We start from the raw sequence: 26,139 nt of genomic DNA on the forward strand, positions 1-26,139 counted from the left end.
CTACCTTTCTTTCTTTTTTTTTTTTTGATTTTATTAATTTTACTAAAATCACACAATATTCTATACAAATAAATCAATTTTTACAAACATAAAATCAAAAACAAATCAACCCCCACCCCTGATGAAGCTGCCTTTCTACCCAAAATACTTGCACGCATCCAGGATGTGAACATAAAATTTAATTTTTCCATTTTCCAATAACCCCCTTAATGTAATCTTCATAATTTCAGGTTACCTCACCAGTTGTTTAAACCCTCTCTGTAGCTTTAGGATGCATATTTTTAAATTCGTTCTCTCTCTTTTATCCTCTTGTTTTCAATCTACTGGAGCACTTTATTTGTTTATTCTTGTTCATAGAGATGCAGGCTGTGATTTCAGGAAGATTGAAGGTGGCAGTGTGATCATGAGACAGTACTGAAGCAGCCAGGGGTCTTCTACCAGGACACAGGAGAACACATAAGAAATTTGACAAAAGAGAGGAAACCATTCAGTCCATCAAGCCCAATTGATTAGCTAATAGCTAAGCTGTCCCATTATCTCATCCAGATTCTTCTTAAAGGTTGTCAGGGTTTTTGCTTCAACTATAAGTCTTGGTAGTTTGTTAAAGAATACCACAACTCTTTGCATTAAGAAGTGCTTTCTGGCTTCAGTTTTAAATGCACTTACCCTTAATTTCCACTGATGTCCTCCAGTACGTGATTCACCCTTAAGCTGAAAGTATTTTGCTGGGTCTACTTTATCAATACCGACTATTAAGCCGACTATAAAGTAACAAGTATCAAAATCATAGTAAATGGAACATTTAAACATCCTAACACTGAAGTTTTACTGGCAGTTTTCGGGGGGTTAAACACGCCTGAGTTACTCTGTACTGTTGATCCCAAGATTTAAACTCATCCACCTTCGCCAACTCTAATCCCTGCATCCTCACCATTCCACTGACCTCCCTCTCATTTACACACATGTATTCTGTCTTGTTCCTACTGACCTTCATTCCTCTCCTCTCTAGAGCATATCTCCACCTCTCCAGGGTCTCCTTAACCTGCTCCCTACTATCGCTACAGATCACAATGTCATCAGCCAACATTATAGTCCACGGGGACTCCTGTCTAATCTCATCTGTCAACCTGTCCATCATCATTGCAAATAAGAAAGGACTTAGAGCCGATCCCTGATGTAATCCCACCTCAAACTTGAATGCATCCGTCACTCCTACCGCAGACCTCACCACTGTCACACTTCCCTCGTATTCCCCTGTAGTTACTGCAGTCCTGCACATCCCACTTATTCTTAAATATTGGCACCAGTACACTTCTTCTCCACTCCTCAGGCATCCTCTCACTTTCCAAGATTCCATTAAACAATCTGGTTAAAAACTCCACTACCATCTCTCCTAAACACCTCCATGCTTCCATAGGTACAGTATGTCATCTGGACCAACGGCCTTTCCATTTTTCATCCTCTTCATAGCTGTCCTTACTTCCTCCTTGCTAATCCGTTGCAATTCCTGATTCACTATCTCCACATCATCCAACCTTTTCTCTCTGTGGTTCTCTTCATTCATCAGCCTCTCAAAGTACTCTTTCCATCTGCTCAGCACACTCTCCTCGCTTGTGAGTACGTTTCCATCTTTATCCTTTATCATCCTAACCTGCTGCACATCTTTCCAGGCTTGCTCCCTCTGTCTAGCCAATTGGTACAGGTCCTTTTCTCCCTCCTTAATGTCTAACCTCTCATACAACTCATCATACACCTTTTCTTTAGCCTTTGCCACCTCTCTCTTCACCTTGCACCTTATCTCCTTGTACTCTTGTCTACTTTCTGCATCTCTTTGACTATCCCACTTCTTCTTTGCCATCCTCTTCCTCTGTATACTCTCCTGTATTTCCTCATTCCACCACCAGGTTTCCTTTTCCTCCTTCCTCTTTCCAGATGTTACGCCAAGCACCCTTCTTGCTGTCACCTTTACTACATCTGCTGTAGTTTCCCAGCTGTCTGGTAACTCTTCACTGCCACCCAGTGCCTGTCTCACCTCCTCCCTAAACTCAACCTAGCAGTCTTCCTTTTTCAACTTCCCCCATTTGATCCTTGGCTCTGCCCTCACTCTCTTCCTCTTCTTGATCTCCAACGTCATCCTACAGACCACCATCCTATGCTGCTTAACTACACTTTCCCCTGCCACCACTTTGCAGTCTCCAATCTCCTTCAGATCAACTCTTCTGCATAGGATATAATCTAACTGTGTGCATCTTCCTCCACTCTTGTACGTAACCCTATGTTACTCCCTCTTCTTAAAATATGTATTCACCACAGCCATGTCCATACTTTTGGCAAAATCTACTATCCTCTGACCTTCTTCATTCCTCTCCTTGACACCATACCTACCCATCACCTCCTCATCTCCACCATTCCCTTCACCAACATGCCCATTGAAATCCGCTCCAATCACCACTTTCTGTCCCTTGGGTACACTGTTCATCACTTCATCCAACTCACTCCAAAAATCTTCTTTCTCACCCATTGTACACCCAACTTATGGTGCATATGCACTAACAACATTCATCATCACACCTCCAATTTCCAGCTTCATAATCATTACTCTGCCTGACACTCTTTTCACCTCCATAACAATCTTGACATACTGTTCCTTCAGAATAACTCCTACCCCATTTCTCCTCCCATCCACACCATGATAGAACAATTTGAATCCACCTCCAATCCACCTGGCCTTACTCCCCTTCCATTTAGTCTCTTGCATGCACAATATATCAACCTTCCTTCTCTCCATCATATCTGCTAACTCTCTCCCCTTACCAGTCATACTGCCAACATTAAAAGTTCCTACCCTCAGTTCCACTCTCTTTACTTTCCTCCTCTCCTCCTGCCTCCGGACACGTCTACCCCCTCTTCTTCTCCTTCTTCTTCTTTGGCCAACAGTAGCCCAATTTCCACCAGCACCCTGTTGGCTAACAGTACTGGTGGTGGTCGTTGTTAACCCAGGGCTCGACCGATCCGGTATGGAAATTTGTATTGTTGTCCGCATATTGATTTGGCAAAATTTTACACTAGATACCCTTCCTGACGAAACCCTTCCCATTTATCCGGGCTTGGGACTGGCACGAAGAAACACACTGGCTTGTGCATCCCTTGTGGCTGGGTTGGTTCCTGCAGCAAAACTACACTTTACAAATGTCTTAAAATGTATCAAGTTAAATTAGAGGGGTCACAAGCCAGGATTCATAACACAGATATCTCATGTAAGATCTTTCCTGCTCTGTGCTGGTCAGTTTCCTCTGCATTTTATTTTCTTATATTTTTATCTTGCTTTTACAGATGGAGATAGGGGAAGACTTCATGGAAATGCAGAACATACAGAAAGTTAAGAGACTTTATAATATTGTAAAACTGACTGATTTTAATTGAATTGCAAATTACTGTAATGCTACCCAAAGACTAAAAATAATATGGGTGATTAAATACATGTAAATTTAAATAAGTACATAAATAAATGCATACATACATATTAAAGAAAATAAATGAATATTAATACTGTTTTTATTTTTTGCTCCAACAGAGAGCACAAAAGTTTCTCTTTTTGACCACTAGGTGTCACTGGTGAAGCAGCTTATTGAGTGTTTTTGACTGGACAAAGCAAATATTGCTCACATAGGCAGAATTCATGGCTTCCTGTCAGTATAATTTCAGATACCTTTGCACTAAACATAGATGTGCAATTGGAATGCACTGCATGAACATTACGTTACACAACCATCATTATTTTTATCCCACTAATATCAGGAAAATGTATTTCTAATGTGAGTTGTATACATTGTACTGTCATCCAATCTAGAGTGTGTTTCTTCTTCACTTCTAAAACTGCTAGAACAGGCAAGATCAACAGAACACAAGATATGATAGGATGACTGGATAATTGGGGTGGATAGATGGATAGAACTACATGTGTAGTTTGGCTTTCTTTATCATTCAAAAATGCCTTCTCATTAATAGCTTTAATAAGAAAATGTATTACAAAAGAAGAATAAACAAAGGGATTAAATAAAGTACAATAATGTTCAGTTCTGTAAAAGAATACCACTGTTTTATGAATTATTATCCATCTAAACATTTATTATGTCATCCACTGAATGGAATGTGTACAGCTGAAATATCCACAACTCACTTGAGAGGATATTTCAATCTGTGTATGTTGTTACAAGCTGTCTCTATTACCTACAGCAAAGGAAGTGACTTCTGTAATGAGTTTTAACTGGAATCTATTCTCTTTGCAGTTAAACATGCGAGTCTGAACAAAATTCAGATCCAAAATAAAATAGAGAAGACTGCAGGCCATTTCTGCAAATGTCATGCCATCTTTTGAAATGGAAAAAGGGCCAGGTCTTCAACTTGGGGTCTCCTCATGCGGGTTCCTTCATGGTGGAAAGCCCTTTAATTAATTGGACCTTATAAAATAAAAGTACAGTCAGACAAATACACTAGGACTTCTTGTGCATTTCTGCATCCATTCTACCATCCTTATGTCCCAACTGAAATTGGTCTTTTTCTGTAGTCTTTACCCTTGTAGACCTGCACTCTCCACCTCTGATTATGGTTGATGGTTTCCCTGAATATGAACCAGAAGCCATTTTAGATTCACAAAGTAGTGGAGCACATGTTTTTCCAGAGCTAAATAATTAATTAATGGACAGAAAATGCTGAGCTGCATTAATGTTAATAGTTTCAAAGCATTTTGTTTCCTGTCTGTTTAAATAAATTTCTGTCTTAATTTGTTCTCAGTTTGTAATTAGTATTAAGTAAAGTTTGTATTTGTACCTGTGAACTTGTCCAGGTGAAAGGTGCTATACAAAAATTAACTGAATCAATTATCTTGTTATCTGGAAAGGGTATGGACCCGAGAAAAATTCTTGGTTTTCCAGTAAAAACTGACTTGCTCCATTTCTCCCATGTCATATTTGTTTAGAATTCGCTCACAAACCACATGGCTTCATTTATAGTTTAATGTTAATGATTGTCAGCTGTTTAGGATTGTTTCAGTACATGTTGAATAATTTTTCTTCCCAGAATTCATTTCTTTTATGTTGTTTTTATTAAATCTTTGATAACATCCCTCAGTTTGCTAGCTTCACACTGGCTTCTAAATGTGGTGTCAATTACTGGTGTAGTAAGAACAATATTAGTTAACTAGAAGCAGCTTCTACAGTTCCTTGTTTGAACCAAGGCAGAATCTATCTGTGGGAACAGATGGGCCTGGACCCTCCCAGCTGCATAGGATTATGTTGCATTTACTTGTATACATTATCACCAGAAGGGGGAGCCAGAGATTCCCAAACCACAGACACAGTTATAGAGCACACACTATATGAATAAAACAAGGGATTTTTATTCCTTCTTAAGCACCTTCTCACAAACCTCTTCCAACAAACTGCCACAAATACAATTAGAATCACAATGAACTATTAAATCTTCCTCCTTCTGTCCTCCTGTTGAGTTTTGCCTGCTTCCTTCCAACTCTGACTTATCCATGTATGGCAGTGGGCTTCCTTTTATGCTGGACCCAGAAATGCCACATCTTCTAGGAATCACTTTCAGGCCATAATGAAAGTGGGGAAGTCCTCCTCCAACAGTGCCCTCTATTGATTCCAAGAGACCCCTACAGGGCTGCACTTCTGGATTTCATGTCCCTAGCACTACTTTTTGGGTTCTCATATGAGGACTACTGCTACCTAGCACATTGGGGATGGAACCATTCCCAAGTTCCAGCTTCAGCTGGTCCATCCATTATTTTAAACCGAATGGACACAGAGTTATCTTTCCGCCCAGCCGCTAATATCCGTCCAATAACCCATGTTCTTCCCTGGGTGGGATGCCTGTTGTTACTGTACAACTTATATGGCATTGGTGTTATTAAAATGTCATTAAAATTACCTAATTGGTTCTGGTTTTTTTTTCTTTTTGCCCCAGCCAGCTTACAATATATTTTGGCAGTTGATAAAGCTATTTTTTAAATAGAAACTTATATTTACTTAAGAAAATCTTAACATATCTCATCAGCACAAGGTTATGAATCAATGTGACTTTTCACTGCATGCTGAGACATAGCTGGCTCAGGCACAATTCAAAGGAAAGATAGATGAAAAGGGAAAAGAATTTAAACTTAACTTTAGATGATAGAATTCCAAACAATTCCAATATTCAGGAAACCATATTACTTTTTTCTCACACCAATGCATGAATTACAGCTGGTTTAGAATCAGCATAAAGCAGGCACAATGCCATAACACACACGTACATGAGTTTGAACTATGAGTCTCACTTGATTAAGATGTAGCAATCATCACAGAGTTCAACTGCTAACCCAGTAGTCTCAAACTCATTAGGCCAGACTTTGTTTAGCTATAAGTCTGAACATTTTTTATCTTTAGCTATTCTAGAAAATATGTACTGAAAACTACTCTATGGATAAAAACTAGTCTTGGCTGTGTTTAAGCCACGGGTCATAGAACAAAGTTTCACTGAATAGGGTTTTTACCAAACTTGTGGTTACACTTTGGTGCTTTTTCACTTTTTCATTTTAGCAAAATGAGTTTTTCACAATGTAAATGGTTTAATTACTTTGTTTTTTCAGCTTGTGAGCTGAGATTTGTTTTTTCACTTACCATGTGTTAGGAATCATAAATACATTTTCTCATTGTCATTAAACATCTGAGTAGCAGTGCCATCAGCTACCAGTTGCTACTGGCACACACAACAAAAGAAACTGTGAACAGTCTTTGTAGATTTCCAGTTGCCCCCACACTTCCAGTCCTTTTAGTTTACAAGAGGCAGGAGCCCCGCATATCTCTGGTGATGTCTTTTCCACCATGTTTATCAGTATTCTAGGACACAGAAGGCCTTTTATGAGATGCCCTAATCTCCATCAGTGCTCTTGCCTTTTTGTATTTGTGTCTTTTGCTGATGCCATTTTGTTTGTTATGTGTACTGCCATTTTATGGTGCTGTCAACATTTCTTTAAGGAAAATAGACTGCAAGTAATATGTAAGTAAGATCATGTGAGGAAAACCGTGTTCAATTTTGGTGACCACACTACAAAAAGGAATAGCAGCTCTAGTCAAGCCTGGGATTAAAGGCTAATGTAATTCAGCCTTTTTAGTCTTGAGCAGAGAAGGGCTACTTGGGGACCGAATGTCATGTCATTCAACCTCAGCTTAAATGAAGTTTCATTTACTGTGATCTTTTTGTCATTAATTAAATATCCATCCATCATCCAACCTGCTATATCCTAACTACAGGGTTACAGGGGTCAGGTGGATCCAATCCCAGCCAACACAGGGCACAAGGCAGGGAAGAAATCCTGGGCAGGGCGCCAGCCCACTGCTGAACACACACACCCACACACCAAACACACACTAGGGACAATTTAGAATCGCCAATGCACCTAACCTGCATGTCTTTGGACTGTGGGAGGAAACCAGAGGATCTGGAGAAAATCCACACAGACACGGGGAGAACATGCAAACTCCATGCAGGGACGACCCGGGAAGCGAACCCAGGTCTCCTAACTGCGAGGCAGTGAGGCTACCACTGCGCCACGGTGCCGCCCTCATTAAATATAATTTGTTTATATTATGTGTTATGTTCTTTTATATTTTATGCTTTGAATATAATTTTGTTTGATTTATGATGTATGTGTTATGTCAATTTTTGTGTTAGTGCATTTACAGCTAGTTATGTGCCCTATCCCCTTTACATAGCATTTCAGCTGGAGGACTGTCTTCTGCCCGTATATTCCACGTAGATGGTCAGATTCTCCAGATGGGATGTGTCATGTTTAAGCCAGGATTCCTCCCCTTGTTTATGTTTGAAGTTGTTTTTTATATTCTTTGTTTATTTTTTATTATTATTAATTGTTGTCTAACATTTTTGATAATATTGTTTTGTGCATTTATTATTTCCCTAATTATGTATGCTCGGTTAATTGGTTTCAATGTATGTTATCTTATTCTCTGATGTTCCATGTTCCATCCCCAAAAGGCAGCACCACCCATCCATCAATGTTAAGGGACCAGCCCTATAAAGGCAGCTGCAAGTGAGGTCAAGTATGTTTTATTCAGACTTGCTCTAGTGGATTTTCATGGTTCTTGTAAATATTGCTTTCTTCTTTATATTTTTACACTAGTTTTCAACTAGTTTTGTGGATTTTGATTTGGTGTCATTTCCCTTAGATTGCCTTTTAGTTAAGCCCTTTTTTGATTATTTTGCCCTTTTGAACTTTTGGATGGATTATTTGTTTTCATTCAATAAATCCTAGTTTATAAAGATTTTTTGTTGCATTGTTCTGTAAAAGGCAGATGTTTATTTTTGATTTGAGACAGCTCGTTAATCAGCCTACACATAAAGCAGGTCATACGTTAGACTTAGTAATTACTAAAGGACTAAAAGTTGATATAAAGCAGGTCATTGATACGGGTCTTTCAGACCATTTGCTTCTACTTTTTAATATAGAAATAATGATAGAAAACACTCATGAGAAGCATATTGTTAAAAAACGCTTCTTTGACTCATCAGCAACTTTAAAACTTACAAACATTCTAACCAATCAGTCTGTTTATAGTGCCAACTATAATAGCGAGGAGAATGTAAATAGTAAGGTGGAAAGATTTAATACTAAAGTGAGGGCTGCTGTTGACTTAGTTGCACCTGAAAAGACAGTTAAAAAATCTTCTAGCATTGTTATACCTTGGAAGACCCAAAGAGTGTCTGATTTAAAGAGAACATGCCGTAGAGCTGAGCGTAAATGGAGGAAGACTAAACTAACTATTGACTATGAGATATTAAAAGTTAAAATAACAGAATACAATAACACAGTCCGTCTTGAGAGGCGCTGCTATTTCTCTAAGATTATAAATAACAATGCTAGTAATCCCAGAGTCTTATTTTCGACAATTGATCATCTGTTAAACCCAGGTAACTCAAAGGAATGCCTCCTAAGTACTTCCAGTAAAACCTGTGAGGCTATCGCTGTATTTTTCAATCAAAAAATTAATGATATTAGAAATAACATAGTATATCTCCCCAACACTAAGGATCCCCCGAAACCCCAGTACTCCATAATAAATAAATTAGAGTCTTTCACTAGGATAGATTTACCTGATTTACATAAAATAATTTCTCAAATGAAACCATCCACCTGTGCCCTTGACCCAATACCAACAAATTTTTTCAAAGAAGTATCGGGTGTGCTTATTGATAATGTTCTTGACATAGTAAATTCGTCATTAGATACGGGGGTCTTCCCAGACTGTCTTAAGACTGCGGTAATTAAACCCCTACTTAAGAAAAATAATCTCGACCCCTCTGCTCTTGAAAATTATAGACCCATCTCTAACCTGCCTTTCTTAAGTAAAATTCTAGAGAAGGCAGTCATTATGCAGTTAAATGAGCACCTCAATAAACATGCTATTCTTGATAAATTTCAGTCAGGTTTTAGAACAAATCACAGCACAGAAACTGCACTCGTTAAAGTAGTAAATGACTTGCGGGTAAATGCAGACAGAGGCCATTTATCTGTTCTCATCCTCTTAGATTTGAGTGCTGCATTTGACACTATTGATCATAATATTCTTAAGAATCGCCTTAGTCAATGGGTGGGCCTCTCTGGCAGTGTCTTAAACTGGTTTGAATCCTACCTGGCAGGGAGAAAATTCTTTGTTAGTTGTGGTAATTATAACTCAAAGACACATGATATTCTATATGGTGTTCCACAAGGCTCTATCCTGGGTCCGCTGCTCTTCTCAATCTACATGCTTCCATTAGGTCAGATTATCTCGGGACATAACGTGAGCTACCACAGCTATGCTGATGACACACAGCTGTATTTATCAATAGCACCTGATGACCCCAAATCTCTTGATTCGCTAACACAATGTCTAACCTGTATCTCAGAATGGATGAATAGTAACTTTCTCAAATTAAATAAAGAAAAAACCGAAGTCTTAGTGATTGGCAATAATGGATACAATGAGGCTATTAGAAATAAACTGGATGCATTAGGATTAAAAGTCAAATCGGAGGTAAAAAGCTTAGGGGTAACCGTTGATTGTAATCTGAATTTTAAATCGCATATTAATAAAATCACTAGGACAGCATTTTTTCACCTAAGGAACATAGCAAAAGTTAGACCTCTTATATCATCGAAAGATGCAGAGAAATTAGTTCATGCGTTTGTCTTTAGTCGGCTAGATTACTGTAATGCACTCCTCTCAGGACTACCCAAAAAAGACATCAATCGTTTGCAGTTAGTGCAGAATGCAGCTGCTAGAATCCTTACCAGGAAAAGAAAATCCGAACACATTTCTCCAGTTTTGATGTCACTACACTGGTTACCTGTGTCATTCAGAATTGACTTTAAAATTCTGCTTATGGTTTATAAAGCTTTAAATAATCTCGCCCCGTCTTATATATCGGAATGTCTGACACCTTATATTCCAAATCGCAACCTCAGATCCTCAACTGAGTGTCTCCTTAGAATTCCAAGAGCAAAACTTAAAAGAAGTGGTGAGGCGGCCTTCTGCTGTTATGCACCTAAAATCTGGAATAGCCTGCCAGTAGGAATTCGCCAGGCTAATACAGTGGAGCACTTTAAAAAACTACTGAAAACACATTACTTTAACATGGCCTTCTTATAACTTCACTGTAATTTAATCCTGACACTCTGTATATCCAATTCATTATAATAACTATTCATTCAAAATTTGTACTAACCCCTACTCTCTCTTCTGTTTCCTTTTCCGGTGTCCTATTGGTGGTGGCTTGTGCCACCACCATCTACCCAAAGCACCATGATGTTCCAACAATGATGGATGGATTAAAAGCCAGAAGTCTGTATAACCATCAGCATAAAGTGACTCTGTGAGAACCCTAACTACAAAGAGGACTATTTCATTTATGTTAGGTAGAATGCCCAAAGGGGACTGGGCGGTCTCGTGGCCTGGAACCCCTACAGATTTTATTTTTTTCTCCAGCCTTCTGGAGTTTTTTTTTGTTTTTTCTGTCCACCCTGGCCATCGGACCTTACTCCTTTTTATGTTAACTAAGGTTGTCTTATTTTAATTTCTTATTTGTCTTTTATTCTTCTTTTCTTCATTATGTAAAGCACTTTGAGCTACTCTTTGTATGAAAATGTGCTATATAAATAAATGTTGTTGTTGTTGTTGTTGTTATAGGCAAACCTCTCCCTTGTAGGGTATTTTGGCCATGTTTTGGACTTTACTGAATTTATTTTTGAACTTTGAGAATGATACGCATTTTTGCTGGGTGAAGGCCAAAGCCAGCCACTCAAGTGGAAGACAGGCTGCCTTTTGGTACATCTGCTCTGGGTAGGCTTGTGGGATTTTGGTGCCTCACACCACCTTGGCCACTTGTGAGATAAAACACAACATTGTGTTGCCACTGTTCCTGATGTTTGATATGGTTTAGCCAGATTTCACCCCTGGCTGAGGTGTTCTTTATTCTTTTCGCTTTTTTTTAGTATAATTTTGTACATTTTGTAATTAATTATATTTTTGTTTTATTCTTTTCTGTATTATGTCATTCTTTCATTAAAATTAATACAATTAATGTCTTGTTTATTAAGTATAGTATATTTTATGTAACTTCTGTCAGTGTATTTATGATGTTCCTTGTTATTTACACGTATAAACTACACTTAAGGGTTGAGGCTTCCAAATTCCAAAGATCTCCATCTATCCATCCATTTTCTAACCCGCTGAATCCGAACACAGGGTCACGGGGGTCCGCTGGAGCCAATCCCAGCCAACACAGGGCACAAGGCAGGAAACAATCCTGGGCAGGGTGCCAACCCACCGCAGGACACACCTTATTAAACATCTATGAGATGTGTTGGAACAACTAATCCAATCTGCAGCAGTTCCACCTCACAACTTACAAGAGTCAGAGAAGCTACTGCTAATATTCTGAATCCATGCTCCAGAGGGTCAGACCTGTTTTGGCAGCACACAGAGGAGCAACAGCATATTAGGTGTGTGTGTGTGTAAATCTACATATAGATATTTATACAAACATATACACATGCACACACACATGCATATATACAGTATATACAGAATATCCTCCACAATATTTGGGACAAAGACACATTGACTCTGCTCCATAGTTTAAAATTACATTATAAACAGTATATATGATGTATATATATTTTCAAAAACATATACTACTTATTCATAATTTTGACTCGGTATTTAGCAACCTTATGACACCCTGTACACTCTTGATGCCTTATGGACATGAACTCATTTTAAAAATCATTCTTTTGGAATGTACAGAAACTGGTCATACATCTGGATTTGATATCCAGTTCATCTTTTTCAATAGGTCAATATGCATATTCTCACCTCTAATATGTATTTCTTTGTCCAGAGTACATCCGTTTTCCCCATCATACCAAATATCTGAATATGTATTATAATTGTTCACTCTTAACTGCTCTAGTGTGGAAGAGTGCAGTAGTATATATGAGTGAGTTCTGAAGTGGACTGGAGTTCACACTAGAATGATATCCTGTCTGGCACACCATTATGCCATAATACTTGTCCTTTAACTCCGTAAAGAGAAAGTGTGTTCAGAAAGTGAATGGATTAATAATAATTGTTGCAGCATTTAGTGGAGATACCAATGAAACTCATTAATTATACTGTGGCACTGGTGCCGAGCACAGCAATGGATAGATTCTCTGCTCTTTGCATGGCTCTTTGAGGTGGCTTGCTATCCTTAAAAGGTCTGCTTGACTTTTGCCACACTAGTTGGAAAAAGCTTGTCTGAATGTTCAGAGTTGCCATTTTTATAGGTGGTCCTGCTATTGATAATGTAAAGCCAACTGATTCCCTTGGTGATTCATCCCTGGCTCATGTAACTTGTCCAGTGCCATCTCATAACCTTACCTTCAAAGTCTCTGTCCCCAGCGGCCACTTCCAACATTTTGCAATAGCGCACAAACTTTTCAAAACAGCGAGGTGGTCTTCTCTTCCACTTTGGTCATGCAGCAGGTGACAAGGGCACATTAGCAGCATTTGGGAACGCTGTGTATCAGATGGTGTAGCAGGGATGTTGAGTGCTGCACTGGCAGGTGGCACAACCAGGATGTTAAGTGCTGTGCTGTTGTTTGGTGCAGCAGGGGTTTTCAGTGCTGGTCAGCAGTAGGCAAGTAGGTGAATGTCATTATTTGGAGATGTAGATGTGCCGGTCTCTTTGCTGTTTTCCTTTACTGAATTGGCGCTGCTTCACAAGACCTCTACAATCTGCCGTGTACTTTGCCTGTGCATTTTTACCACCAGCCCTGCTTCTGTATCAATTCAATCTGCCACACTTTTCCCCATCTTCATGATCCTGAGGTTCCGCCAGTGTCTGTGCACCTGGGCTAATCAACTTTTTAGATGGAGAAGTGGTGGTGGAGCTGCAGAGGTGTCAGCTGTCTCAATCCCTGTACTGTTGCTGCAAACGGCACTCCAGATATGGTTCTGAGCCTTGAGACTTTCCAGAACCTCCTCCAAAGAGCCAAGCAGGTTCGTTTTAGCTCTCCAAAGCACTCAGTGCTGTGGTAAATTGGACTGTAGGTCTATTCATGTCCCACTCCTGACACCAATGTAGCATCAGCGCTGAGAACCACAATGGATAGATTCTTTGCTCTTTGCATGGCTCTTTGAGGTAGCTAACTATCCTTAAAAGGACTGCATGCATTTTGCCACACTAATTGTATAAAGCACATGCAATTGCGCAAAGCTGCCATTTTTTTCACAGGGTAAACTTGCCGGTTGGTGACAGGATTGGCACTCCAGCCACCGTCAAAAAAGGCTCACACTGTTCCACTGTGGTGCTGAGATGTCACCCGCTGCACTCGGGTCCCAATCCAGGTGGTTCAGCATGTGGTTCAGCATGTGGTGTGTGAAGCAACACACTATCAGCACATGCTCCCAACCTCTCTCTCTCTCTTTCTCTGCCATTGATGTAATGCCAGCTGATTCTTTTGGTGATTCATCCCTGGCTGATGCATCTTGTCCAGCACTGTTGCAATATTATTATAAATATATTAGGGGCATATATATGTGCAAGTCGTTTCTGCACGCTGCCTACTGAACAAAACTAAAAACCCCTGCCAGGATCATGCTGTATAATAGTAGTGAGACTACAGATTGTTAACATTATTTTTGCTACCTTTGTTTTACGCTTACTGTATGTCAGTCCAGGATACCTATAATTTTAATTAAGTTCACAAATGCAGTTACTTCCGTGTTTCTGCATACAGTATGTATTCAGTAGCACTTCTAAATATATTGATTATTAAAACTACTTTTTTGCTATGGTAAGCCAAATTAACACTTATGGAATATCCCAAAATACATAATAAGATATCTAGACATGCATTTTAACATATGTTAAAATTAATTTTGAATTAATTTTGAAACAGAAGAAAAGGGCTTTTAAAGACGGTGATCAGCATGAGCTCAAGCGCGTGCAGAAGGAACTCCGAGTGCAGCTCAGGGCGGCGAAGGAGCAGTACAGGAGAAAGCTGGAGCAGAAGTTGCAGAATAACAGCATAAAGGAAGTGTGGGATGGGATGAAGATCATCACTGGCTGCAGCTCGAAGCGGGGTACCACCATCGAGAGAGACGTGAAGAGAGCAAACCAAATGAACAACTTCTTTAACAGGTTTGACCACCCTAACCCACTCTCACTCTCACCTCGAAGTACTGCACCCTCCACACATCCTTCTGCTGATACCAGCATAGGAGAGACATCCCCACCCATAATTACAACAGCGCAAGTGAGCAGAGAGCTGAGGAGTCTTCGTGCCAGTAAAGCAGCGGGTCCAGATGGAGTATCGCCACGACTGCTGAAGGTCTGTGCATCGGAGCTGGGGGGTCCTCTACAGCGCATCTTCAACCTGAGCCTGGAACAGGGGAGAGTCCCAAGGCTTTGGAAAACATCTTGTATCACCCCAGTCCCAAAGGTATCACGTCCTAGTGAGCTGAATGACTTTCGGCCTGTTGCTTTGACATCACATGTGATGAAGACCATGGAGAGGCTGCTGCTTCACCACAGGTTCAACACGCCCTCGACCCTCTGCAGTTTGCATATCAGGAGAAGGTGGGAGCGGAGGATGCCATCATCTATATGCTACACAGATCTCTCTCTGACTTGGACAGAGGCAGTGGTGCTGTAAGAATTATGTTTCTAGACTTCTCTAGCGCCTTCAACACAATCCAACCTCTGCTCCTTAGGGACAAGCTGACAGAGATGGGATTAGATTCATACCTAGTGGCATGGATCGTGGACTATCTTAAAGACAGACTTCAGTATGTACGTCTTGGGAACTGCACGTCTGACATTGTGGTCAGCAACACAGGAGCGCCACAAGGGACTGTACTTTCTCCGGTCCTTTTCAGCCTATATACATTGGACTTCCAATTTAACTCGGAGTCCTGCCATGTGCAAAAGTTCGCTGATGACACTGCTATCGTGGGCTGCATCAGGAATGGGCTGGAGGAGGAGTATAGGGACCTAATCAATGACTTTGTTAAATGGTGCGACTCAAACCACCTACAACTGAACACCAGCAAAACCAAGGAGCTGGTGGTGGATTTTAGGAGGCCCAGACCCCTCATAGACCCCGCGATCATCAAAGGTGACTGTGTGCAGATGGTGCAGACCTATAAATATCTGGGAGTGCAGCTGGATGATAAATTAGACTGGACTGCCAATACTGATGCGCTGTGCAAGAAAGGACAGAGCCGGCTATACTTCCTTAGAAGGCTGGCGTCCTTCAACATCTGCAATAAGATGCTGCAGATGTTCTATCAGACAGTTGTGGCGAGCGCCCTCTTCTACGCGGTGGTGTGCTGGGGAGGCAGCATTAAGAGGAAAGACGCCTCACGCCTGGACAAACTGGTGAGGAAGGCAGGCTCTATTGTTGGCATGGAGCTGGATAGTTTAACATCTGTGGCAGAGCGAAGGGCGCTCAGCAGGCTCCTATCAATTATGGAGAATCCACTGCATCCACTAAACAGTGTCATCTCCAGACAGAAGAGCAGCTTCAGCGACAGACTGCTGTCACTGTCCTGCTCCACTGACAGATTGAGTAGATCGTTCCTCCCCCAAACTATGCGACTCTTCATTTCCACCCGGGGGGGGGGGGGTTTGGGTAAACGTTAACATTTAACATTTTACAAAGTTATTGTCTCTTTTTCACCTGCATTATTATCATTCTTTAATTTAATATTATTTATTGTATCAGTATGCTGCTGCTGGAGAATGTGAATTTCCCATTGGGATTAATAAAGTATCTATCTATCTATCCTATAGAACAGACATAATCATTTTAGACGCAGCCAGTTACAGGGGTTCCCCAATCTACATAACGATCACAGAAAAGCATGTCCATAATGGTGTTTAGAAGAGACTCCTCTGTTTTTATGTTATTGCATACTAACATTGCTATATTTTAAAAATCGTTAAACATTTCAAGCACTTCCCCAGTCAAACACTAAATATTGCTATTCCGTACGATGTCCACCTCTGTAGTAAAGTTAGGAAGGATAACAATTTGTAGACTAAAGCAACCCCAGATACTCCGGAATTCCAGCGGTGATGAACTACCAAACGCTCGACTTGCTTGCGGTGACAGGAATCCGTAGCTCGGTATTCGATTGCTCTGGTTTTCGCGGAGACTTATGCTCGTGGAAACTTTCTGTTTCGAGGTCGACTGCAGAAGTGTGAGGCGACGAGAAGTTTGCGGAAGTTTGGTTTCATTGAAGAAAATAAATTGACAGCATTATTTCAGGTTGGTAAGATTATTATTACTGTGCCCTTTCATCAGCATTGTTACTAATTAAATCTGTAACGGGATTACATTTTTCTTTGCCGCTTTAATATTCCTAGATGATTTTTTATTTTCCCATGGGTTCCTGAAGCCGCCACAGTGTACAGCTGCTTACGGTTGTCCTTTATATATTTTCCTGGAAGTTCCTGGTTTGGACAAACTTCTCTTATTAACTAGTTTGTCTTTCATATAAAGCAAGGAAGCAGGTTGACTCTCGATCTGCTTATATGACTTCACTTTTGTTTGTTGTAGTTCTGTTGGCTTTACTTTCTCCGCATTACCGGCCTGGTTTCAGTGATTTCTTTTTTTCTGCGTTGTTATAACATATTTCTCATCGTAAACACACTCAGAATTTTGTGGTGCTAGTTATCCTACCATATTTTGGCACAAGATATTTAAAGAAGTAAGACTGGCGCCTTATCACGCATCCAGACTAAACGTCATGTTAAAAAATGTAGATACTCAATGGCGAGAAAAAGTTTACAGCTGAAAATGAAAAATGGGTCATCACTTCAGGATTGTGAAATCAAAAGCATCTCATTATATTTGAAACTGATACCAAATATGGCTAAGTGGAAACAATCTCCCCCGTGCATTTTTCTGGAAAGCTTTAATTCATAGAGTTTAATGTTAGAATTTCAAGTTATTCGTAGTACTAGGGTGTTGTACAGTGTTAGCCATTATGAATGTAGTGAAAAGTCAAGCAAAATGACACCCTTTATTGGCTAACTAAAAAGATTACAATATGCAAGCTTTCGAGGCAACTCAAGATTACATCTTGCCTGAAGAAGGGGCTTGCGTTGCCTCGAAAGCTTGCATATTGTAATCTTTTTAGTTAGCTAATAAAAGGTGTCATTTTGCTTGATTTTTCACTACACAAGTTATTCGTATAAAACATATTTACCCGTGGAGGCCCTTATAGACTAATTACAAGTAAAGTGCAATTAAAAAAACTAAATGGCATGGATAAAAATAGAGAACAATTCTGAATTTAAATATCTTTAAGTATCCAAATGGAACTGTGTATTAGTCAAAGATTCATTTTAAATCATCTGTTATTTCATTTTGTTCTCAGAAACTACTTTAAAATTTGTATGAATATTGCACAGTGAATACATTTTATAACACTTTTGACCTTAAGTGTATGTGTTTGTTTGTATATATATGTGTGTGTGTGTATATATATATATATATATATATATATATATATATATATATATATGTGTGTGTATGTATACGTATGTGTGTTATATTGTATTTATAAATATACAGTACTGTGCAAAAGTTTTAGGCAGGTGTGAAAAAATGCTGTAAACAAAGAATGCTTTCAAAAATGTGTTAAGTGTTAATCATTTATTTTCATCAATCAACAAAATGCAGTGAATGAACAAAAGAGAAATCTAAATTAAAATCAGTATTTGGTGTGACCAACCTTTGCCTTCAAAACAGCATCAATTCTTCTAGGTACACTTGTCCTCACAGGTGGCGCAGTGGTAGTGCTGCTGCTTTGCAGTAAGGAGACTGTGGAAGATTGTGGGTTTGCTTCCCGGTTCCTCCCTGTGTGGATAGCGCTTTGAGTACTGAGAAAAGCGCTATATAAATGTCATGAATTATTATTACTATTATTATTATTACTTGCACACAGTTTTTGAAGGAACTCGGCTGGTAGGTTGTTCCAAACATCTTGGAGAACTAACCACAGATCTTCTGTGGATGTAGGCTTCCTCACATCCTTCTGTCTCTTCATGTAATCCCAGACACATGTTGAGATCAGGGCTCTGTGGGGGCCATACCATCACTTCCGGGACTTCTTGTTCTTCTTTACACTGAAGGCTGTATGTTTGGGGTCGTTGTCCTGCTGCAGAATAAATTTGGGGCCAATCATACGCCTCCCTGATGGTATTGCATGATGGATAAGTATCTGTCTGTATTTCTCAGCATTGAGAACACCATTAATCCTGACCAAATCTCCAACTCCATTTGCAGAAATGCAGCCCCAAACGTTCAAGGAATCTCCACCATGCTTCACTGTTGCCTGCAGACACTCATTATTGTACCCCTCTCCAGCCCTTCGACGAACAAATTGCCTTCTGCTACAGCCAAATATTTCAAATTTTGACTCATCAGTCCAGAGCAGGGGTTCTCAATGTCGGTCCTGGGGGCCCACTGTGGCTTCAGGTTTTTGTTCCAACCAGATTCCTAATCAGTGACAACATCTGATAACACTGAGCTAAATTAATTAGCAGACTTTTTTTTTTTTTCTCTTCACTTATTCTTCATTAAGAAAGCACCACAGCATGTTTTACATTTATAAGACATTTAGGAATATTTCTGCATTTGCTAGAGATTTAAATGCTTAACAACCTTTTGTTGATTTCATTCTATTTTGCCCTTTCTCTGTGCAGTTTGCTTCCTTCATTGTATCCTAATAATGAGAACCAGTGGAGCAGACAGCCAGGCAAACAACAAGGCAGCAACTACTTCAGCGTTAGACCCACTAATTAGAAAATAATGAATTAATTAAACAATTAGAACACTCTGCAAAAAGCAGAATGAAAATCAAGATGAACATATTGTTAAAAAGAAAACAAAATACATTATTCCAATATAACTGCTTGGTACATTTTAATATACCAAACTTAGTTTTCTAATTTCTACATTTTTCCCCAAAACACAGAATTTGACAAATAACAGTTCACTTAATTAGCCCAGGAGTCCAATTAAAAATAGAAGCTGGTTGGAACAAAAACCTGCAGCCATAGTGGGCCCCCAGGACCAACACTGAGAACCTCTGGTCCAGATCACCTGCTGCTATTTTTCTGCACCCCAGTTCCTATGTTTTCGTGCATACTTGAGTTGCTTGGCCTTGTTTCCACGTCAGAGGTATGGCTTTTTGGCTGCAACTCTTCCATGAAGACCACTTCTGGCCAGACTTCTCCGGACAGTAGATGGGTATACCTGGGTCCCACTGGTTTCTGCCAGTTCTGAGCTGATGGCACTGCTGGACATCTTCCGATTTCGAAGGGTAATAAGCTTGATCATCTGCTGCACTAAGTTTCCTTGGCCGACCACTGCGTCTATGATCCTCAACGTTGCCCGTTTCTTTGTGCTTCTTCAAAAGAGCTTGAACAGCACATCTTGAAACCCCAGTCTGCTTTGAAATCTTTGTCTGGGAGAGACCTTGCTGATGCAGTATAACTACCTTGTGTCTTGTTGCTGTACTCAATCTTGCCATGACATGAAACTGTCTTCCACAACCTCACCTTGGTAGCAGAGTTTGGCTGTTCCTCACCCAGTTTTAAGCCTCCTACACAGCTGTTTCTGTTTCAGTTAATGACTGTGTTTCAACCTACATGTGACATTGATGATCATTAGCACCTGTTTGGTAGAATTGGTTGATCATACACCTGACTATAATCCTACAAAATCCCTGACAAAATCCCTGCAAGTGTATCTATAAGAATTGATGCTGATTTGAAGGCAAAAGGTAGTAACACCAAATATTGATATGATTTGTTCACTCACTTTGCATTTTGTAAATTGATAAAAATAAACAATCATTATTTATATTTCTGAAAGCATTCTTTGTTTACAGCATTTTTTCACACCTGCCTAAAACTTTTGCACAGTACTGTATGCATACATATGTATGTATTATATTGTATTTATAAATATATATATACACACACTAGGATTGGGAATCAAAGATTAATTGTGATTTAATTTCAACTAACAATAAAAGATGTAATTATAAAATTAATGCATTAATCATGAAGTAAATACACACTGAATCACAAAATTTAATGTAGAAAATTAATGGTACCCACAAGGACACAGCGAACAGTGCGAATCCTGCTCTTCTTACTGTGAAACAGCAGTGTTGCCACTGCACCCATAAGTCTTAACATATTTTTAAAACATCCTCCAGTAGAAGTGCTGTTATTGTTGCTGTTTTTTTTAAGATAAACAAGGCTACTGTTTTGCATGAAAACTTGGAAGAGATTTGAAAGTATTTTTACAATACAATTTTAGAGTGTCTGCGGCCACTTCTTTAATCGTAAAACTGCAACGATGCAGAGCATCTTTTCTCTTTTAGAGGAATTGATGTTGTCCATTTCTTTTTTTGTTGAAATAAGACATACATTTTATATTTGTCTTTGGATTTCAGTATCTACAAAAAGTTAAACTTGCCTTTTGCCTGCATGTGAAAATGTTATGCTTTCAAATTCTTCATATAATATTTTTTATTTGACAGTAATTCTAATTCTGCGACAGTATCTGGGAAGGCTGTATAAAATGTGATAAATTACTAAACCTTTCACTATTTGGCAGTATATTTTTTGATGTGTTCCATTTCAATAACTCAGTACTATGTAGCTAGCTGGAGGTGGTCTCTTGCAAAGTTTCTGAGTAAGAAAATGCAGTTATTTAATATCATCCAGTCATTTTATCTAAAGTATGTTTAAAAAAAAAAAGTTTGAGGGCTGGAAGTGGGTGTTTTACATTGAATACGGTACACTAGCAAGATACCACTTATTGTTGGCTGTTTTTAGTGTATAGTCACTTTTTGATCTGAATTAGCACCATGTTGAATATATGCTACTTTATGTGTCTCCTGACATTTTGAAAATAGTACTTTTGAGCTTAATTTTCACCTGTGAGCATGCAGAGAGAGCCTGTTTTGGTTTGTGTTAATGCACACACATTTTTTCTTGTGTTTTTACTTGCATATATGTGAAAAGCCCACTACCTTGTTTTATGTTCAATGGGAAGACTCACAGACAAGTGTTGTAGCCTCAGAAGGCAATACAGTATAGACTCACTACACTGAACTTGCAGGAACTCCATGGAACCTTGGAGTGTGTATGTACTTAGCCATATCTATGGAAAACAGGAGAGAAAAAAGATTTTTTTTTTGCTAGGGAAGTGCAAGGACTGGGCGTTCCATATTATGTGGTTTCCTGCTTCTTGACAGTGATATTAATGGGAACTATAGAGTGTTTTAGATTTAACTGTAAATTTCGTGCTGTATCCAGATGCAGAAGTGTGAATATTGCCTTACTAAGCATCAGTGAATAGCGCTTGAATCAGGTGACACCTTTATACTTACAGTGATCATAGGTATGAGTAGCTTCATGAGATTTAAAAAATATCTTGTAATACACTGAAAAAAATTTGCTTGCTATATAAAAAACAAGTCAATTCATGACAAAAAAAAAGAACACAGAAAAATAATTTTATTCTGCTGATAGTGTGAAGGACATGTTTGATAGGCTATAGAATGAAATCTTTGTCATTCACTCCAATGGGAGCCAGCAGCATTAAACATTTAACATGGGACTCTTTGCCAAATTATTTGTCAAGATTTATCCTGGCATAAAATACAAATACTGCATGTAATTTTAAAGCTACGTGACTGAACTTTTTTAAGCTAGGATTTTTTTTCACTTATTGAATGCAAAATACTTACCCAGTGCAGTCAGGATGGGCACCAACTCTCCTGTTGCTCAAGCTGGGAGGAGCCCTGTTAGAAAACGAATCGATGCTGTTTTATGAATATGTAATGTATGATCTTGGCCATGTTGTGTTACTGTTTATGCTATCGTGTGAGTGGTTTAATACAAACTTTTTGTGTCTGTTTGAGGTAAAGTATTATTGGGCTGCAAAATGTATAAGATTTGAAGAAGTTACATCCATTTGCAGGCAGATGGGTACTACATATTTTAGAGTGTCTGCTGCCACACCAATTGTACATGCAAATATAAGTCAAAAAGTAAAGGCAATTTGAAAATTATGTTGTAACCACAATGGATAGAAGCTGCTATTTTCATTAGCATCTAAGAGATGTATCAGGTTTTTAAGTACAAGTGGAGTAAAAGGAAATAGTCCATTCTGGTGGTGTGATATGTTTAATGCTCCATTATTAATTGTGTGTTAATGGAAGGATCACAAATGAAGGATCTGGTGCTTGTGTCATGACAGACCAGATAGTCTTCACTTCAAATCAATATTTTCTTATAAAAAAAGAAAGAAATCACACCATGTTTGCATTGTTGTCTCCAATGACTCCAGTTTTCAATGGCCACTAACTTTGTCAATGCTGTCACATCAATAGGTGATTTAAAATTTTCCTGACATAAGTGAGTATAGCTCTGTACATAAGTGTGTCTTGCATCTTGTGCCTTTATAGATCCTGGCTCCCAATAGCAAAATACTGGATATAGGTGTTTAGGAAAACTTAGAGATGTATGGGAAAAGTAGCTGATTACAATAATCCTCAAACTGAAAATACCAAGTGTAATGTTCTCCCTGTGGTTGTGTAGTTGGCATGCAGCCTAGCTGATTTCAGACACTGTCTGACTTCTGTGGCAGCCGGCGGTTCTGTATTTAAGGTTGCACTCACATACTGTTAAAGGTTTTGGAGCTCCAACTTGTGACATTTCATCTTCCATCTTCACTGAATTCATGTGAGTTCCTGGTTGGACTTTTTGGGGTTGCTGTTGCTTTATTACTTGGTCTGCAAAAAAATAATTCTGTGTACAGTAAACTGTATTTTTGTTTTGTGATAACAAAGAACAAACTAAACATATTAAATGTGTATCACTTCTCACCAAATGCAGATCTAACACAAAAATTGCATTTCTGGCTGACCAGGTTATATTTTTTATTTTTTGGAATTGCTCAAGGTGAAAGGTCTGCGTTCCTCACAAATGGTAGAATTTAGTACGTTTTGTGTTCCCCAGTTTGTCTGACTCATAGCTCCAAGTTTGTAGGGTTTTGACATGCAATTTCCAATTTGGAAACTAATTTGCCTTCTGTCCAACAGTACATAAATGCAGCATTAGTTTGGCCCAGCATTCTTCTTTCTGTCACAAATTATGAATGCACAGTGGACTGCTCTTCTCCCTGCTCTCTTGCCAAAACTGGGCATGCAATCTGTTATGCCGTCTAATAGCATACTTAATAATAAATGCACCTCATCCTGAGATGCTGTGATGGAGAACAACATATCTCATTCTTTTTCATTCATTCATAGTGTAGTTAAAAGGAAAAATAAATCTGTCTGAAAAAAAATGAATAAATAAATAAAACAATGCATGGTATTTATGGAAAGTGAATTATACGAGTTGGGAGAAGAGAGAATGAAATGACAGACAAGCTTGTAAGGAGAAGGGACCTTGGTGCTAGTTTGAAATGTCAAAATGATAATAAGGGAGGCCTCTATGAACAGAGTGAGGTATATATTACTACGGTCGCATTGTACACTAAATGCTGTGACAGTGGCAATGAACAGCTGGTTGGTGGCTTATCGTGTGTACGCTGTTGCAATAGTCAGTATATTAAAGCCAAATCTGTAACAGATGTGCAAAGTAAATTTCATATTAAGTTTAATGTGCCTTGACAAGGAAGAACTCCTTCTTGTAACACTATTTTAAAGTGGTTTGATAAATTTTATTCTGCTGATAGTGTGAAGGACATGTTTGATAGGATATAGAATGAAATCTTTGTCATTCACTCCAATGGGAGTCAGCAGCATTAAACATTTAAAATGGGAGTCTTTGCCAAATTATTTGTCAAGATTTATCCTGGCATAAAATACAAATACTGCATATAATTTTAAAGCTACATGACTGAACTTTTTTTAAGCTAGGATTTTTTTCACTTATTGAATGCAAAATACTTACCCAATGCAGTCGGGATGGGCACCAACTCTCCTGTTGCTCAAGCTGGGAGAAGCCCTGTTAGAAAGCAAATCGATGCTGTTTTATGAATGTGTTATGTATGATCTTGGCCATGTTGTGTTACTGTTTATGCTATCGTGTGAGTAGTTTAATGGTAACTTTTTGTGTCTCTGTCTGAGGTAAAGTATTACTGGGCTGCAAAATGTATAAGATTTGAAGAGATTACATCCATTTGCAGGCAGATGGGTGCTACATATTTTAGAGTGTCTGCTGCCACATCCATTGTACATGCAAGTGTAAGTCAAAAAGTAAAGGCAATTTGAAAATTATGTTGTAACCACAATGGATAGAAGCAGACACAATACAACACGTTTGTGATGGCTTATGGGTAGATTAAACATGCACAGCACAGCACTCTGCCTTTAGTCTAGTTGAAGCCAAGGTCAAATAACATGGTTTGGTATGGTGTCATGATATAAGCACAGATTCATTGGAGTTCAATGAATATATTTCATTTGAAAATGCAGCAAATTGTGTGAAGCACTGTGTCAGTTTGTGCTTTATTGGGTAATTGCTATGACAGTAAGAAACATGTAACCAACTTTTTTTTAGATGCATTTACATAAAGTACAAAAAGCAGCTATTGTCATGATTATCTGTCCGCATTAAATAACTCTGCTCCCAGAGGACAGAAGAGTTCAGTTGAGATTGAGATATTTCAAAAACATAAGCATTGGCAGATTTACAAAATTGTCTGTCTTAAAACAGAGAAACATTCTATGTGACTTCAATTGCTGATTAATGTCCTGTTTTTAAATTTACCTTTACAGAATGATGTAAATGTGTATATTTTATATTTTTTCCTATTGAATCATCCGATAACTGGTTGTGATATCTAAATAAATCCCCGATCCAAGTTATTTATAAGCCACCAGAGTCATTCATGCAGAGGTTGTAGTCGGCCACCTCTGCCACACCAACTCAAGAAGAAAATCACATAACTAGATATGATCTGAAAAGGAAACAAACTCCATAAATGAATCAAGACCTAGTAAGCTATATTGCATATAATGAAAAGTATGTGCTCAGAATTCATGTTAAAATAAAAACAACTTCACAACTGTATTATCTGCATATTATGATTCAGTATATCTCTGAATTTTACAGTTTTTAATTGGCTGTATTGTAAGTCTGCACAATGTTGGTGTTTGTACTGCTTCTATTGGCAAGTAATTTAGAACTTATTATTTTTGTTATTTTTATTGTAGTCATAGAAGTATTTTGTCCAATACATTTTTGTTGATTTTTGGTATTAATTTAAAAAGGCTATGCATCTTATTAAAAAAATGCGTGTTACATGTACCTCACACCCTCTCTGCAGTTTAACCTGTAGTCTGGAAAAGTATGAAACTGGCACAGTTCCAAAACTGCTAATTTTGTTCAGCAGACAAAAGTGTGTATATCTAGATAAATCTATGATCAATCTCTACCTTCAACAAGTTTCATCTTGCTAGGTGCTGTATTCTAAACATAATGCATTAAGCTGTA

The 26,139-nt window shown here is 38.7% G+C and overlaps 2 protein-coding genes across 3 annotated transcripts in view; one reads left to right on the forward strand and one right to left on the reverse strand.

The window, feature by feature from the left end:
• Window positions 1-1,262: 1,262 nt before the first annotated feature.
• LOC127528357 (uncharacterized) overlaps window positions 1,263-26,139 on the reverse strand; it is a 62,498-nt gene continuing 37,621 nt past the window's right edge. Inside the window, exon 2 of the mRNA XM_051928853.1 lies at window positions 1,263-2,050. Within this exon, the coding sequence (XP_051784813.1) occupies window positions 1,394-2,050 (657 nt within the window). The 3' untranslated portion in view covers window positions 1,263-1,393. The remainder of the gene's footprint in view (window positions 2,051-26,139) is intronic.
• ripk1l (receptor (TNFRSF)-interacting serine-threonine kinase 1, like) overlaps window positions 16,762-26,139 on the forward strand; it is a 63,967-nt gene continuing 54,589 nt past the window's right edge. For both annotated transcript variants that reach the window (XM_028804003.2, XM_051928848.1), the window contains exon 1: window positions 16,762-16,870. The gene's annotated coding sequence lies outside the window, so the exon portion shown is untranslated. The remainder of the gene's footprint in view (window positions 16,871-26,139) is intronic.

Source organism: Erpetoichthys calabaricus, chromosome 6 (assembly GCF_900747795.2).
Source record: "Erpetoichthys calabaricus chromosome 6, fErpCal1.3, whole genome shotgun sequence".
NCBI lineage: Eukaryota > Metazoa > Chordata > Cladistia > Polypteriformes > Polypteridae > Erpetoichthys > Erpetoichthys calabaricus.